Raw genomic sequence first — 18,142 nt, 5'->3', positions numbered from 1 at the left:
CAATATTCTTTCCCGACCACAATTTTTTAGAGCTAAAAAACATGGATTTTATTTTATCTAACTTGCTATTTTTACGCAATTATAAATAGAATTTGAAAATCTCTGACAAATAATCATTATCTTCCCTCACTCGTTTACTAATCACTCACCTTTTGAATCTTAATAACTGATTTTTATTTAAAATATTGAAATTAGAAGTTCAGTTTAGAATATTTCTTAGGCAGATCATTTTACGCAAAAAGGGATATCAACACGTTTGAATACGACTAGTTTAAATCCACCAGTTCAACTTTTCGCCATTTCTTCTTCCTCTGCTGGCCTTAAACACCATGAAATAAACACAGCCAAAGTTAAAAGAATATTAAGAATTTATCGGTTTTAGATTTGATCAAATCATGCCTTTTTTGTTTATTCTGTGGTTAAGGATCCGCTGTCCAGTTCTGAACTAAATTAACTATAGAAAGCAGTGACAAGGCGAACATGGTACTTGATGCCTTTCTTTTTACGTTCTTTCCAATATGATAATAATTTTACTCACAAATGCACCCCACCCTCCTCCTGATTATCTCGTATGCGGTCCTAATTAATATATTTCCCATTGTCTTTCATCTGTTGTTTTCTTTGTGAACGGACTCCTTGACTCATCAAAATCATTGGACCTAGCCTATATTGGATTGTAGAAGGAAAATCTAGGTCTGGTGGATGTCAAATATTATTTAAAGGAGGGGGTGTATAAAGAGCATAAATAAACACCTCGAGTAAAATGTTCACTTTGTCCCTGTGTCAGTAATGGAATCTGGTATATCTAAATATATATATATATATATATATATATATATATATATATATATATATATATATATATATATATATATATATATATATATATATATATATATATATATATATATATATATATATATATATATATATATATATATATATATATATATATATATACATACTCATATTTTGTAATATTCATATTTCATATATATTATTTAATAATATATAATACATTTATATATATAAATACCTATTTTTTGTCGTACATATATTTACTGGTTTAATTGATCAATACGTTTAACATCAGTAGCAATTGATGCATAAGTGGTTCTAGTTTTTTTCTTCTTCAAGATGTCTAGGGAGGATATGACAATTTTTATCAAGTTTCTGCCTATAGTTATTCCAAAATGCATCATCGTCACAGAGTGAGGCACCTAAACACCATCTACAAAGAAAGTGCGGCGGTCCTTTATGTATTTAAAATCAAAAGCAATAACTGCGGGTTTTCAACGGATATATGTATGTTCAATTTGAAACTGATGATACGACGCAAGTCGATGACGATTGACCTATAGATCTGTTATATGAATAGACGCCAGATGATATGAAAAAAGCATTGCATTACGCGAGCATGTGAACCACCCTTTGACATCTACCTATCAGTACCGGGTTTGGATGAACATCTCTGTCGACACGACAAGGAATTTGGCTGTTTTTATTCTCTGGGGACACGGCGGGCGTGCGATTTGTAGAAATGTTGACAGTACGTCTATTTCTATCCTCTTTTGACGATAGAAAAATTACTTTGTCTTCCTTGTCAACACAGAAATGGTAAATTCGAACATTAAATTCAAAATGGTAGGTTGACAAGGTTAAAACTTGGTTAAAAAAAATTAGGATTTGTTTGTGTTAAAGAAAAGTAATTGACATTAGAATCCATTAAATCTATTAATAAAAACCGATGGTTGATTAATACAATGTTGTAGTATTAAAACGTTAAATGTAGCACTACAGCCAAAACAAGTATTCGATTTGCTACCATGATGTCGCTTGCCTGTCGAGTTAGTGATTCACAAATTAAGCACAGCTAAATATTTACAGTACGAATAATTATTCTATTCCATCTCAACAAGGAAGTAAAAAATTGAAACTTTAACAAAAAAAGAAGAAAGAGATAAAATCGAGCTAGTCCTTGGTGCTCTGGTCTTTGTAGATCCGAGATATCACTTGATTCGTGGACTGCTTTTGGTAGCTTCTAGGTGTCACTTCCTTTGTGGCCTGCTCTTCATAAATATTAGATGTTTCTTCATTGGTGGCCTGCTTTTCGTAGCTCCCAGATGTCACTTCATTGGTGGGCTGCTCTTCATAAGTCCCAGACGTCTCTTTATTGGTGGCCTGCTTTTCGTAGCTCCCAGATGTTACTTTATTTGTGGCCTGATCCTCATGAGTCCCAGATGTCTTTTTATTGGCGGCCTGCTTTTCGTAGCTCCTAGATGTCACTTCATTGGTGGCCTGCTCCTCATGAGTCCCAGATGTCCCTTTATTGGTGACCTGTTCTTCGTAGACCCCAGATGTCACTTTATATAAAACTTCTTGTATTTTATATTTTGCCAAGGCCTTATCTCTACAATTTAATTGTTTCAAATCCGCTGCCACAGATCGACAAAAAGCTTCGTCTGCATCCTCCTCTCTAATTAAAGACAAACCGTCTCTAGGTATTCTTTCATCCTGCCCCGACTCTATTGGAGAGCCATTGAAATGCTTGAACCGTTTTGACCGTGGCTCTTCTTCTTCTTCCTTATGTTGATGTCTGGTGCCGTTGGACGCTTCTTCGGTTTGTACTAGCTCTAAGTAAGAGCCAATCTCATGCATAAAACGTGTTGAGCTCGACTTTTCTTCATCTTCTTCATGTTCAGACACTTCTTCTTTTACTGAAATGCGGCCCTGAAAGAAGATAAATGGATTAAGATGGCTCCAAAACTGTCCCAAGAATTATTTCTTACAGTGGAAAAGGTAGTAATTTTTGTTTTCAAAATCCTTTTCTCTGTTATGTTATGAAGCTTCCGAATAACTAAAAACTATCAGACACCATTTTTCTCTTTTAAATTGTTTAAAATCTGAAAATTATTGGAGACGTACTCTTACAAAAGTTTGGAGATCTAATCTTCAAACAAAATTCAGTTTATAATCTCCCTTTCTACGCTAAGCTATGACGTTTCCGAATAACTAACATCTCTATGACACTATGTTTCTCTTTTAGAATGTGAACCTAATCATGGTCATTAAATTTGAACGTCGAGTGGTATCAAAATTGCTATTCATTACTAGAGGAACATTTAGTTATTTTTTTACCGTTTAAAGCCTATTTCATGACTATTGTACTAAGGACAGGAATCACATGCTTTGAGTAGAGAAAGATTGGCAGGAGAATCCTTTCCTAAAATGCTATTTATAGACAACTCAACAACTGCACTGGATTTTTTTTTTACAACTCACCTTCCCCTTCTTTTTGAGTGCAGTACAGGAGCATTGCCCACAGAAGTCTTTACAAATTCTGAGGTCATTTCTTTCCTATCGTCATGCTTCACTTCCAGAATCAAATATATGTTTGAGTTTAAATTCTTTTTTGAAGCACTTGACTTTCTCTGTGTAAAATATCTTTTGATCTGACTGTAATTATCTACTACATGCCCCAAAGGGTAACATGAACGCTATCTCATGTTAAGCGTTTCAAGGTATTTTTCCAGTGTAACAATAAGCAAAATTAATGCTACTGGCAAAGTTACTGTAGAAATAAGTGTCTTATCTCAGTTTCAGAGAAAAACACAATTAAAAAGCTTGAGAAAAACACAGTCAAAAAATGCCAAATGATAGATGGCGCTGATGAATTTTTGATCGGCACTAAGGCCAATTTCCACTCTTATAAGTTGGCCATACACTTTGGTATGTCTAAAAATATATAAAATCGTGCCCTTTTATTAGTTCATAAATTTTTTTGATTCAAACATACCATGCCAAAGCACAGCAATTACAAGGTAAGTGGACTTTGAAGCGAAGTAAAAGAGGGTAGTCACCTCTTCATGCCAAGCACATAAAAAAATATGTAGTCTATAATTGTGAAATAAAAAACAAACAGTTCTTACTTTTTTGGAAGCTTTTACTCTTGAATGTTTTTAATACTTGTCTTCTAGAAAGAATGAATGTGTATCCCCTTAGACCCCCTCCTTTGCGCAGGTTTGATGAATTTAATGTTTCATATCGCACTTATGCTTATGTAGACAAATGTGTTATTCCTTAGCAAAGGAACTAAACCTTTAAGCCTAAAATAAGACCTACATTATTGTGCAAGAATTGAATATAAGAAAAGCACGTGCACACTTTTTTTTCACGTTGTTTTAATCACTGCGTTTGCTTATCTGCTATTTGGGTGGCCAAGAATAAAAATTGTTTTGTGTTGACTTTATTTTTACCTTTAGGGGAAGCGCTTAAGGCTATTTACTCTTCTATTAACCAACTGTTATCTTGTTTTCCAATCTAATTAAGAAAAAATGCACCGGCAAGAGAGCTCAGTGAATGGGATTCTCTGGCAACGTTGGAATCTTAATTTTGAAATTCCTCTGGAAAATATTGTCGGGCAACGTTTCAGTAATCTGTGTAAAAAAGGAAAATAAAACTCCCAAGCTCGTCTTATCTCATTCAGTATAGTTTTTATTAGTCATAATTTTAAACAACAATAAGGGGAGTACCTTACACCTCGCAGTGTGGATTCTGAATCCTTTTGCTTAGGCAATAGAAGAAGACTGTGCACAGCTTATTTTTAAATTTAGCCAGGACTTAGCTTTTTTTGTATTGAATCAAAACGTAGCTCGTTTTACACGCAAACAATGAAGATGTCAAACCCTCGAAATTCTTAAACATAAAAGTTTGGTTCCTTTTGATTTTTAGCGGTTCCAAACATGTTTGTAGAATTCAAACTTTATATGTCGTAAATGGTCAGAGAGCCTCCAGGCCTGTGGTTCCCAACCGATTTTGGGCCATACCCCATCTAGGCATTTCTAAAATCCTGATGCCCCCTCATGATATTTAAATTTTTTTACTCAAACTTTTACGTGCATTTCACTGAAGGAAGCTTAAAAGGCGATTAATTTGGTATCTTTTTTTCTGGTCATCCTCTAGGCATATTTTATGCTAATGAAAATCGTTGTCTGAATACAACACCTTTTACACGATGTATGACGTTGTTCATATGATTTTTTTTTTCGAAATTAAGAGTCTAAAGAATACTCATTCGAAGAGTCCACATCTTGCCATGATTGACCAAAATATTCTCATTCCCCACCAATGGGGCCTTGGCCCCATGTTAGGAATCATATTTCTAGGGTGTCAGACATTAAAAAAGCCCCAAAAAACGCAGGATATTCGCTTTTGTGAGGGCAGGTAGAATATTTTCGCCTCTTCCCTGAAAAATAAAATTAAAAGCCCCCTACTCATCCCAAAAAACCTTTTCTGAGAGTTTCGACTCGATCTCCCAGCCTTGAAACAAAACAGGATAAACTGGCTTGAGATGATCGGAAATTAACGGAATTCTTGATTTTAAAAGCCTTCAGTGAAGGAATATTCAGATAATTCACTGGTTGGCTCGATTTGACTGTCACTTGCAAATTATATAACGCAATAAAAAGGAAAAGAATAGCTAGCAGGAATAGGCTTCAGATCGTCTTCCAGGTATATATTCCACCAGGTCTCTCCATATACTCTTTATAATCCATACATTTAAGCGACCTTCACATGTACATCCAGCAAGACTTCCATACGTAGACCTGTATGTCCAGCCAAGAACTTGCTTAAGCATGGGAGTTAAGCCAATTATACATGTGAGCGATGCTCTTAACTTGTGCGATAAAAGTAGTGTGAAAGAGGCTTCTTGACAGATTGAAATTGAAACCCTAGATGCAGAGTTATATTCTCTAAAGCTGGAACTTGTTGCAGCCGCATTTTACGTGTGAACAGGAACTGGTTGGTTGTTTATGTGTTGATAGACACATGTCAAGACACTAAGAAATTAGGTTCAGCCTAACAAACATGTGATCGCTACTCTTGCGCATATTTGTCAAAAATAGTACAAAAGAGTTTCCCTGATTGATTGAAATCGAAATACTAGACATAGAGTTATATACTCTAAAGCTGAAATTTGTTGCAACCGAGCACCGCATTTTATATGTGAACAGGAACTGATTGATTATTTATGTCTGGACAGACACATGTCTTGACACTAAGAAATTAAATTCAGCCAAACAAGCATGTGATTAATACCCTTGAGCATATGTGTCAAATATAGTACATAAGAGTTTTCCTGATTGATTGAAACCCTAGATACAGAGTTATATACTCTAGAGCTGAAATTTGTTGCAACCGAGCACCGCATTTTACATGTGAACAGGAACTGATTGATTATTTAGAAATGCACATGTCTTGACACTAAGAAATTAGGTTCAGCCTAACAAAGATGTGATCGCTACTCTTGAGCATATGTGACAAATATAATGCAAAAGAGGCTTCCTGATTAGTAGAATTTCGAGACCCTAGGCTAGACAAAGTGTTATATACTCTAGAATTGGATGTTTAGCTGCAACTTATTTCAGATAAGTTGATACTTGTTTACGCATGCAAGTCTAAATAGACACCCATTCTGACAAAAAAAAAAAAACTCTTTATGAACACCCATTTCCTAGCTCTCGCGCGAGATGGAACCACCCTTTTTCTGGGCCACTTTTTCTGTTTAGTGATTTTTGCAAATACTTAGATTCTGCTGAACAGGACATTCTAGATATGATTATAATGTTAAATAAGAGCAGGAAATTCAAAAATGAAAAAGTTCAGAATTATCTTCTTCATAAATAAAATAAAAAACACCATATCTTTCAGCATTAGTAGGGCAGTAGACATGATCCGTCATTAGTTTCAAAGTTGTGGAGAAACTGACTCTGTTGAATACCCTCATTTTGTCTAAAATTAACATAAAAAAAATTAAATAAATGAACGCTTACCGTCTGTGTTGGATTGGAACCTTCGCCGTTTACCGCTTCATAATCAAGAAAAGAATCAAAGCCAGGTTTTTTTGTTATCACATGAGGCTCCAAGAAAGTTAGAAACGGATACCAGTACCACCGTCTTTTATCAACTTCCTTCTTCCTCTCCCGGATGTACACATCTCGGAAGCACTTCCATTTCTTCTGGCAGTCGATTGCTAAGAAAAACCCACATAAGTATCAACAATTGCAGATTCATCAATACCAAAAACAATTTTAACATCAACTTTAAACTAATTTTGTTAGTCTGTGGCGTACCGCACACATCAACCAGACTTAAAAATACGGTGATTTTTGCAATTGACAAGTGCGCTGCTTAGTATGAAAAAGGATATTCTTATATTATATTGCATCATTCAGTTTATCATAACTCTTATTAAACATTTCATGCCATTTCAAACAGTTCGTGATAACGAAAAGGAGCGATTCTGTCCAATAGTAGCCGAAACTCTAAAAACCGGAGTTTTGATAACAATAGATACATCAAAAGAATTGGTTTTTTATGGTGATTCCAAATATATATAATTCATTCAGTTTAGTGGTACCCATCAAAAGCTATGAGCCTGAGGAAATTTGCCTAAAATTCGAAAAGGGGAGGGAATACGCCCTAAAAATCAAGAGATGTTAACGAAAATTGCACAATCAGGTTCAGCATATCATAGAACTGTAAAGGTTTCTAACTCCAATATGTAACAATGTGAAATTTCGTATTTTTTGGCAGAAGAAATGGTCACGGATGCGTGTTTATTTTCTTTTTTGTTTTTGTTCTTCACAGGGGTGATTGAATAGAACCTAAAACATAAGGTGATAACTCATTTGGTACGGAAATCAGAAGTTCTTGTGCCCTTTTCAAAAGAATTGGAAGGAATCATTTTCCCCAAAAGACATCTTATAAAAATTTTAAGATGGGCATTTGATTCAGCATAATCGATAAGTCCAATAACTGTGCTTTTGGTGATGACATGGCTTTCCGTAGTCCCTGTAAAAGGGCTGTAAGTTACGCAATTTGCAAAATATTCACACTTTCGCATATATTATTTGTTATTAGGAAACACCTAGAAATTTTTCATGGCAATTTTCTGCGGGGAGGGGGGTATTTCCCGCGGGAGAATTTTCCGGGGGAAGTTTTCAGGCGAAGTGCTACACGAGGGGGAAGGGTCTATTGGATTTCCTGGCATGATTTGAAAAAGTCAGAAATTAAGTGAAAAAAGGTTTTTTTTAACTGTAAGTAAGGAGCAATATTAAAACTTAAAACGAATAGAAATTATTCTTTATATTAGGGGGGTTGCAACGTTCTCAACCCCTGCTCTTTACGCTTAATATTGACTTTTTGTCCTGATTCTTTACGAAAGACTTCTCAAACACAAGGGCCCTTGATTTTCATTGAGAAGTATTTTTAAAGAGCTTTAAGACCTTAGCGTAAAGAACGAGGGTTGAAGACGTCGCAGTCCACCTAGCATACGCAATAATTTCTGTTCGTTTTAAGTTTTAATGTTGCTCCTAACTTTCAGTTGAAATAACATGTTTATTCATTATACGTTTACGTTATACGTATAATACGGTTAAATCAGAAAAATTAGAAAAAATGAGGTATTTTTAATTTACGAACGGGTGATCGGATCTTAATGAAATTTGATGTTTGGAAGGATATCGTGTCTCAGAGCTCTTATTTTAAGTCCCGACCGGATCCGGTTACATTGCGGGGAGTTGGGGGGAAACCTAAAAACTTGGAAAACGCTTAGAGTGGAGGGATCGGGATGAAACTTGATGTGAAAAATAATCACAAGTCCTAGATACATGATTGACATAACCGGAACGGATCCGCTCTCTTTGGGGAGCTGGGAGGGGGGAAGGTTAATTCTAAAAAATTAGAGAAAATGAGGTTAATTCTTTTAACTTACGAACGAGTGATCAGATCTTAATGAAATTCCATATTTAGAAGGACCTCGTAACTCAGATATCTTATTTTAAATCCCGACCGGATCCAGTGTCATTGGGGGAGGTACCTGGAAATCTTGGAAAACGCTTAAAGCGGAGAGATCAGGATGGAACTTGGTGGGAAGAATAAGCACAAGTCCAAGATATGTGATGGAAATAACCGGACCGGAGCCACTCTCTTTAGTGGAGTTGGGGGGGTGTGAGTAATTCTTAATAATTAGAAAAATGAGGTATTTGTAACTTTCGAACGGGTGATCAGATCTTAATGAAATTTGATCTTTAGAAGGATCTTGTGCTTCAAAACTCTCATTTTAAATCCCGACCAGATCTGGTGACATTGGGGGGAGCTGGAGGGGGAAACCGGAAATCTTAGAAAACGCTTAGAGTGGAGAGATCGGGATGAAACTTGATGGGAAGAATAAGCACAAGTTATAGATATGTGATTGAAATAATTGGAACGGATCTGTTCTCTTTAGGGGAGCTGGAGGTTGTTAATTTGGAAAAATTAGAAAAATTGAGGTATTTTAACTTAAGAATTGGTGACCAGATCTTAATGAAATTTGATATTTAGAAGGAACATGTCTCAGAGCTCTTAATGTCAATGTCAACAAATCCTGACCAGATCTGTTGACATTGTAGGAAGTTGTTGGAGGGGAAACCGGAAATCTTGGAAAACGCTTATAAATGTCGTAGATACGTGATAGACGTAACAGGACTGGATCCGCTCTCTTTGGGGGAGCTAGGGGGTGGGGTTCAGTGCTTTGGCGAGCTTGGTGCTTCTGGACGTGCTAGGACGATGAAAATTGGTAGGCGTGTCAGGGAGCTGCACAGATTGACTTGATAAAGTCGTTTTCCTCGATTCGACCATCTGGGGGGCTGAAGGGAGAGGAAAAATTAGAAAAATTTAGGTATTTTCAACTTACGAGTGGGTGATCGGACCTTAATGAATTTTGATATTTAGAAGAACCTCGTGACTCAGAGCTCTTATTTTAAATCCCGACCGGCACTAAGCTTCTGATTTTCCTTTTAAAGCAATCTATTGATTCTTAGAATTTTGCCAGAGCTCATACTATATGAGCTCTTGGCTCTTCCGACCTTGTCGCAAGTGCCATATGAGCTCTTAACTCTTGTTTATTTAATAAGTACATAGAGCAAAATGGTCTCTCTGATATGTCCGTTGTTTCTATTTTCACCACTAGAACCAGTTTTTTTCGAAATTTCGCGTTTTTGGGGAGCTCCGGTATACGTCACCTATATACAAGTGTTCGTGGCCAAGTGTTACAATGAGTTTGCTTGTTAGCAATTCAAAATGGTGATATTTCTATCTTCCTGTTTATGCACAATGGTTTAATTTGTTAGTTTATTTATATAAAAACACGCCTAATTAAATATAGTCGAGACCAGGCAAAAAGGAAGACCAATGAAGCATCTTATCCGGATGGTAAGAAAAGGGCTCACAAGCTAATCAAAGAGTCTGGAGATCTGGTGTAAAATGGAAACTGGCGCTCGTCGTAATTGTTCCAAGCTTGAAAACACCTTCCCAGCCAGGGCCTTCCCTTGAAAACACCTTCCCAGTTTTCGTATTAGACCCATTCCTTAAAGTTTCATTTCGTAACTCAACAACTGTCCATAATGAGTCCCTGATGTGCAATTTCATTGTAAACTAATTTTGAATCATATTCCAAAAATACGTTCCTGGGTTTTATTGGATCTTTGGGTTGTAAGTTGCCCTGAAACGCTCTAGACTCGTCTTTCAAAAATTTTACGATTTAGGATAGGGGTAAAATACCTAAATTCTTGTCACCAGTACCTGCTTAAAGTCGAATATTCTTAACATGTCAAGAGTTTCTTGGCATTCTGCCTGAGCCTTCCCCTGGCGGTTGTGTGTATGTATAGTTTTTATAATTAGTAGTTAATAAAGCAAGTCAAGTCAAAAAGTCTAAGCTCACCTAGGCCTATTTTAAGCTTTTTCAAGGTTACGAAAAATCTTAGCCTCCACAAAAGAAACCGGGCGTTCCTACCTGACCCAAAAAGACTTGCTTACACTTCGACACAACCACTCGCCTTCTCATGAACTAGACATTTTTGTGAACAAAAATGCCAGGAAATGATCTAGAATCTAAATCAGGGCCCTGAAAGGTATTTTTAGGCTCATGATTTAACTCCTTCCCTGCTGGTAAGGCTTCCACGGGATAAAACTTAGGTTAAGAAATTAAATTGTAAAAAACAAGTTTTTTCACCTAAAAATAAGGACCGACATTAAAGTTAAAACAAACAGAAAGTATTCCATGAATGGGGGCTACCCCCCTCTTCAAGCCCTCGTTCTTTGTGCTAAAGGTCTTAGTACTTTTTACTGCGAAAATTCTAGTTCGAAAGTAAAACAGTTCAAAATAGGGATGAAACCTTTTTATTGACAGTGAATAGATATAAAATTATTTAACTGGATATTTCGAATACATATACAGTGTTCATCATCAGCAGTAAAATCAGCAGTAAATAAAAAGGTTTCATCCCTATTTTGAACTGTTTTACTTTCGTCATGGAAAGGCAGTGTGGTCTTCGAAGTTATCTACGAAAATTCTAGTTTGGCAAGTTTTACTATCTTGGAAAGGGATTTTAGTTCTGAAAATGCAATTCCCGTTATTTGAGTAGAATTTTAAGCCATGTCATTTTTTTTTAAATTTAGGAAACGTATTTGTGGATCTTTGAAACCTCATAAATTGGGATTGAGCAAAGTTGTGAAGCTGAAAACAGTTTTGTTGTACTTCATTTAAGCAGAAGATCTATTTTGCAAGGTGTCACATGTATTAAGTTTTAAAAGATTTTTAAAAGTCATCAAAGGTCAGAGCCCTCCAGAGGGAGAAAGTGTGGAGGTAGTTACTTTTAAATGCCTTCCCGGGACATACTTGGGTACTTATCAATTATATAATAAATACTATATAATTTCGATCACGGATGATGCGAACATGACACAAGAAACTGGTCAAGCTTCTTTATACCACAAAATTAGCTTTGGTTTGGTTGGAAAATAAATTGAAGCTATATCTTACTTAAGTATTTAGTTGGTATTTTGGTTTGGTTAGTATAATATATGCTATGCTTTACCCCGCCCCCCACCTCCTCCCTAATCTTTAAATACATAGCCCAAATTTGTTTCTAAACTATTATATTTTCATCATATTTTGTTTTATTTCATTAGCCTTAATCGAACTTCACTTCCCAAGTGTTTACTCTATTACCGATGAGTACCATACTTTAGTCTGTAGACCCAACCCTGAAAGTTTCATTTCTCTAACCTAGCCCCTTTCCAAGATAGAAAAAAGTAGCTGAACTAGAATTTTACCAGAAAAAATGTCAAGAAAACAATTCTTACTCCATAAAAGACATAATAATTGTAGTGAACACATTTTGAACCTGCCCCCAAACTATACTTTACCCCACAACCCCTAATGTGCAAGAATATAGCCAAATCATATATTTCCCATTCATTTTACAGTGCGTCACTCTTGTTTCAACCCGTTAATTGAATCAACTGTGACGAAATCAAGAAGCAGAAGAACACGTGGGAAACATATAATTTGGGCTATATATTTGCACATTAAGGGGTTGGGGTAAAGTATAGTAGAGCTTCATTCAAAATGTGTTTACTACAAATACTCTACATAGCCTACTACTAAGCAAGAATTGATTTCTGAAAATTTTTCCTTTTCAATAGCCCCAATTCTTTGCCTCTACCAATATAAGTAAGCATTATATAATTAATAGCGTTTCCTTTTGAGTGGGCCTAGATGTAGACTAATAACCTTTGGTTTTGTCCATTTTTTTTTTTGAGAAAAATCACCCTACTCATCCTTTCATTTGATGCGAAGTAAGAGAACTAGGCTACTCACGCTCAAGACCAAACTTCTCCCCGATTTCTTGCCATTCTTTTCTTGTATCCTCGCCTGGGGTTTTCGATCTTCCCTTCTTGACATAGAGCACTGGTCGAGATTTCACTTCATTTATAAAAGAAATTGCCCAAGGCTGATTCGCCCCTGGGTCCATTCTTAATCGCCATTCCATTCTAAATTCATCAAAAGAAAATAAATAAAAAACTTTTTCAATGCACAGTGTTTTTATCTCAACTAAAGTCTAGTCGTTTCCTGTTTGATTCTTGTAACAGAGCATTCATCGCGACGCTGAAATAATCAATCGCAGTCGCTAAGCGCTCCAGAGATTCGCCAATGCATTCTCATGTTCTTGTTTGCTTGCCTCAAGGCCAAATTAGTTGCGTCAAGTAGTTAGTATCAAAAAACTCTTTTTATGTGCTAATGACAGAAAAGTAATGCGATATAAAATAGTCAGGTTTTGCAATTTGTTAATTGGATTCACCAATGTAGCAAATGATTGCAGTTTCTTATCTTGGTGAAATTATTAATAGGCAGAATGAGTTCCGTATAGAGTGGGGTTTCGCCTTCGTGCCCTTGACCCGCCTCACTCTCCTAGAATATCAAGGTTCTTCTAAATTTCTTGGATTGTCCATTTGTTCATCTTCTTTTTTTTTGCAATTTTGTCACAGCTGCACTCTCCCCTATGAAAAGAATTCAGAAAAAAATTAATCTGTGTATAAAAGGTCTGTTCCCTCCTCAATGCCCCGCTCTTTACGCTAATGTTTGACCCTTTGTCTCAACTCTACTTTTTAAAACAGTAAAAAACTTTAGCGTAAAGAGAGGGGTGTTGAAGGTGGAACAGCCCCTTTCATGTACGGAGTGATTTCTGTTTGTTTAAAGTTTTAATATCGCTCGTTACTTTCAGTAAAAAAACTTGTTTTTTTTTATTTAATTTTTGAACGTTTTTGAGTTAATGCATGTTTTCATTTTGGCTCTCCGCACATGAATAACTTAAACGAAATTTGCTTTTTTTTTTTTTGGCTAAACGGCTTTCTCATAGTTTTGATAGGACGATTTTGAGAAAAAAAAGCGGAGGAGTAGGGCTAGTTACCCTCCAATTTTTTGGTTATTTAAAAAGGCAACTAGAGCTTCTAATTTTTACGAACGTTTTTATTAGCATTATTACGGGCAGCAATTAGCCGCTTCTGTCAATTATTATTTTTCTTTGGTTAAATAACACGCAAATTTGTTAAATCAGCAATTTTTCTTAAAAAATTGCAAGAAGGTATCAGTGATTCCTAAATCTTTTAGAATCAATACCCATTTTGGTACTGAAAATGAATCAAAATTAAAAAAACAAATTAAGCCTCATGGCTTTAAATCGCATGACTTCGGAGCAAAAACCAAGACGTTTTAAGTTGTCCAAAGACTTAAATTTTGTCGAAATTTTTTTTAGGAATAACCTTTTCTGACATTTTTCTGAGGATTAAGGAAATGGCCGTTAGATCTTTTCACCATGATTTCCATTTGTCAAAGGTTCGTTTGGTTGACAAGTTCAATAGACTTTCGTTTGAAAAGTTACAGAATTCGGATACTTTTTATCCTCGTTTTTGTCTGGGTCCTGCCACTAAGAATTTGTCGTCTAAAACTCTTAGTAGTCAACAAGAGGCAGTTTTTTGAAGGGTTTTAAATTCTGTTTTCCAACCCCAATTTCTTATTCAAAAATAATTTCCAAGGTAGAGTCAGGAATTATGGCTTCTATTGATAAAGTCGAAGCTCCTCAAGAACTTAGAGCTGAAATCGTAAGGAAACTTAAGACTTTTAACATGAAAAAAATTGATAATGATATAACAAAAAATGACATTAAAATACTTTCTGATTTGAAAAAGGATAAGACCCTTACTATCACTTGGGCAGATAAAGGCAATACTGTTGTAATTATGGACACATGATGATTATGATCGTAAAATGAATACAATCATTTCGGATACCATTTTTTACAAGAAATCGGATTTCGATCCTACGGATAAATATGTAAAGTCGATTAGAAAGGAATTGGAGTCCCTGGAAAATAATTTACACATTACCCCACAATTTTATAATAAATTTTATCCAAGAGGTTGTTCCGCACCAAAGATCTATGGTCTACCCAAAATTCATAAGACAGGAGTCCCCCTCCGTCCCATTGTATCAACTTTTTCATCACCAACGGCAAAATTAGGAAAGTGGTTGTCGGTGGCATTTCGTCCACTCTTAGGAACACAAAAATCATATATAAAAAATTCCACTGATCTTACTAATAAGTTAAAAAATTTCACACTGGAGGAGAATTCAATTCTCTGAAATTTTGATGTTTTGTCCATGTATTCAAATTGTAACGTGAAAAAGTGCGAGGATATATTAAGGATTAAATTACCAAAGTACTTTGATTTGATACAAGATGTGACCATGGCGAGTTTGGAGATTGAAGTCATTATGAAGTTGGTTATTCTTGCAAATGAACATTCTCTTTATTTTGGTTTTAGAGGTGAATTTTATAAACAGGTGTTTTGTTTGGCTATGGGGGCCTCTCTCTCCCCTTTGTTGGCAAATCTCTTCATGGAATCTATTGAAACCTCCGCCACACACAGTTTTAGGCTCTCTCCTTGTTTCTGGGGCAGATTCATGGATGATGTGGTCTGCATTAGGAAACACGGTTTAGAGTCTTTAGACCTTTCCCATAAACATTTAAATAGTTTTGACAAAAACGTAAAATTTACAGTAGAGTTTGAAGAAAGTGATAAACTACCTTTTCTTGATATCTTATTGATTAAAAGTGAGTTCCATTTACTTTTTTCAGTTTATAGAAAGCTTACTCACAGTGATAGGTATTTGAACTTTCACTCTTGCCACCCTATTTCAGTGAAACGAGGGGTTGTGATTGCACTGGTGGATAGAGCTTTCAGAATTTGTTCCCGGGAGTTTTAGATTGTAAATTGTTGTATTTGAGGGATGTTTTATTTTGTAATAGCTACCCGATTTAATTCGTTGATGAAATAATAAAAAATAGACGCGTTAAACACAACAATAGGGTTATTGGGGTTTCACAGTGCACAGAATTAAACTTAGCGAAAAGTTTCATTTCTTTACCTTATGTACCTACTTTGGGGGAGATGCTTAAAAGAATTTTAGGTAAACATAACATTGATACTTGTTTCCAATCAGTGAGACCATTAGGTAGTTTTCTTAATTCTGGGAAGGATTTAACCCAGGGAGATTTAGTTAGTGTGGTGTATAAAATTCCTTGTTCCTGTGGAAAGTTTTATATTGGTAGAACTCACCAATAATTTACTGAAAGATTTATTAAGCATCGCAACTCAATAGAAAAAACCCTACAACTAAGAAAGCCTCCCGAAACTTTTGTTTCGACTCTAGCTGAACATACATTCTTTTATCCCGAACATTTTATACAATTAGATGAGGCTACAGCTATTTCTAATGACAGAGGTTTTTCTCAGTGGGCGAGGGAGGCTATAGAAATTAAAAAACATATATTTGCTAATATTTCAATAAATAGAGACACAGGGAATTTAAATATTGACCCAATTTATGACATTCTTTTGAAAAATGAACCAATAGTCGATGGGGAATTGAAATTTTACACAATCACCAGGGGACAAGATTACCCACTAGACAAAAAAGAGTTGCTTCAACTTTAGCTTAAAGAGGATTATTTCGCAACAGAATAATTAACTAAGTTTCAATTTTCATAATTTTTTCTCAGTTGCTCTTTGATTCTCATTGAAGTAACTCAAATAGCTGCTTTTCCCTACGTGGATAAGTAGCGACAATTGTATTTGTTATTATTGGCGGTGGTTTTTATTTGTTTTTAGATTAGTTTTCTTTTAATTTTCTATCTTGTGCTGAAGACGCCTTGTTTAGATACAGGCGAAATATCCGCGTTGTTTTAGTCTTTCAATTCTACTGGCCGTCGTTTCGTTTGAAGTTTTATTTTTGTAGATTTTTATCTCTCTTGGTTGTTTATTAGCAGAAATATACGTAACAAACTTCTATATTCGTATGTTTTATTACGTATATGAGGGGGCTCACCCCCTCGTCAATACCTCGCTCTTTACACTAAAGCTTAAATTTAGTCCCAGTTCACTAAGAATGACCCCTGAATCACAAAGGCCGTAGAATAAATAGTTGAAATTAATAAGTTAGTTTAGCGTAAAGAGCGGGGTATTAGGAGGAGGGGAACCTCTCATATGCGTAATAATTTCTGCTCGTTTTAAGTTTTAATGCTGCTCCTTACTTTTAGTTGAAAAAAAAAATCATATTCATTTTTTCATTGTTCTTTTAAAAAAAATGCTAAATAATTCTGCGCCCCCATCACGGAAATTTTCTTGCCCCATGGAAAGTTTTCTATGCTGAACTATCTGACTATGCTGACTATCTGACTATGCTGAATAAAATGGCTGTCTCAGAATTTTGATCCGGTGACTTTGGGGAAAAATGAGCGCGGGAGGAGGCCTAGGTGTCCTCCAGTTTTTTGGTCACTTAAAAAGGGCACTGGAACTTTTAATTTTCGTTAGAATGAGCCCTCTCATGACATTCTAGGACCACTGGGTCGATACGATCACCCCTGGGGAAAAAACAAACAACAAACAAATTAACACACATCCGTGATCTGTCTTCTGGCAAAAAATTCAAAATTCCACATTTTTGTAGATAGCAGCTTGAAACTTGTACTGTATGGTTCTCTGATACGCTGAATATGATGGTGTGATGTTCGATAAGATTCTATGAGTTTTAAGGGGTGTTTCCCCCTATTTTCTAAAATAAGGCAAATTTACTTTGGCTCGTAACTTTTGATGGGTAAGTCTAAACTTAATGAAACTGATATATTTAAAATCAGCATTAAAATTCAATTCTTTTGATGTAACTAGTGTTATAAAATTCCGTTTTTTTTTAGAATTTCGGTTACTATTGAGCCAGGTCGCTCCTTACTACAGTTCGTTACCCCGAACTGTTTGATTGGTCCCCCTTGAACCCATGTTATACATTGACGTCTGGAACTGCAGTCAAATTATTCAGAGAAGCTCTGTGCCATAGTTATCCCACCCCCTCCCGAAAAATAAAAAAAAACAGAAGAGCCAAGGGCTCGGTACATATTATGTACCGACCCCTTGGCTATTTTAGCTATTCATTTATATTTCTAATTTTATATTTATATTTGATATATATAATTATAATAAATATAATTATAATTATATTTGGCTATTTTGGCTATTAATTCATATTTTCCGTATATATTAGATTGTTTACACCGATGCATAAAAATATCAGTTTCCTGGGTCACCAAAACAGATACATTCCTTAAGAATATAAAATACAATCATATTTGTGTATATTAAGTTCAGATAGACTTTTCATTATGAGATCGAGAAATACATATCAGTCTTAGATTGAAAATATTTG

At 35.4% G+C, this 18,142-nt stretch overlaps 2 protein-coding genes across 2 annotated transcripts in view; one reads left to right on the top strand and one right to left on the bottom strand.

The window, feature by feature from the left end:
• LOC136027666 (atypical protein kinase C-like) overlaps positions 1-18,142 on the top strand; it is a 94,887-nt gene that overhangs the window by 29,266 nt on the left and 47,479 nt on the right. The gene's annotated exons all lie outside the window — the stretch shown is intronic.
• Positions 1,879-13,077, bottom strand: LOC136027665 (uncharacterized). Its single transcript, XM_065705109.1, has 3 exons — positions 12,704-13,077; positions 6,834-7,033; positions 1,879-2,730 (listed from the first exon to the last, which is right to left on the bottom strand). Exons 1-3 carry the CDS (start codon positions 12,873-12,875, stop codon positions 1,972-1,974), a joined length of 1,131 nt encoding a protein of 376 aa, XP_065561181.1. The 5' UTR covers positions 12,876-13,077; the 3' UTR covers positions 1,879-1,971.

Source organism: Artemia franciscana, chromosome 5 (genome assembly GCF_032884065.1).
Source record: "Artemia franciscana chromosome 5, ASM3288406v1, whole genome shotgun sequence".
Taxonomy (NCBI): Eukaryota; Metazoa; Arthropoda; class Branchiopoda; order Anostraca; family Artemiidae; genus Artemia; species Artemia franciscana.
This window is presented reverse-complemented; position numbering and strand designations above follow the sequence as displayed.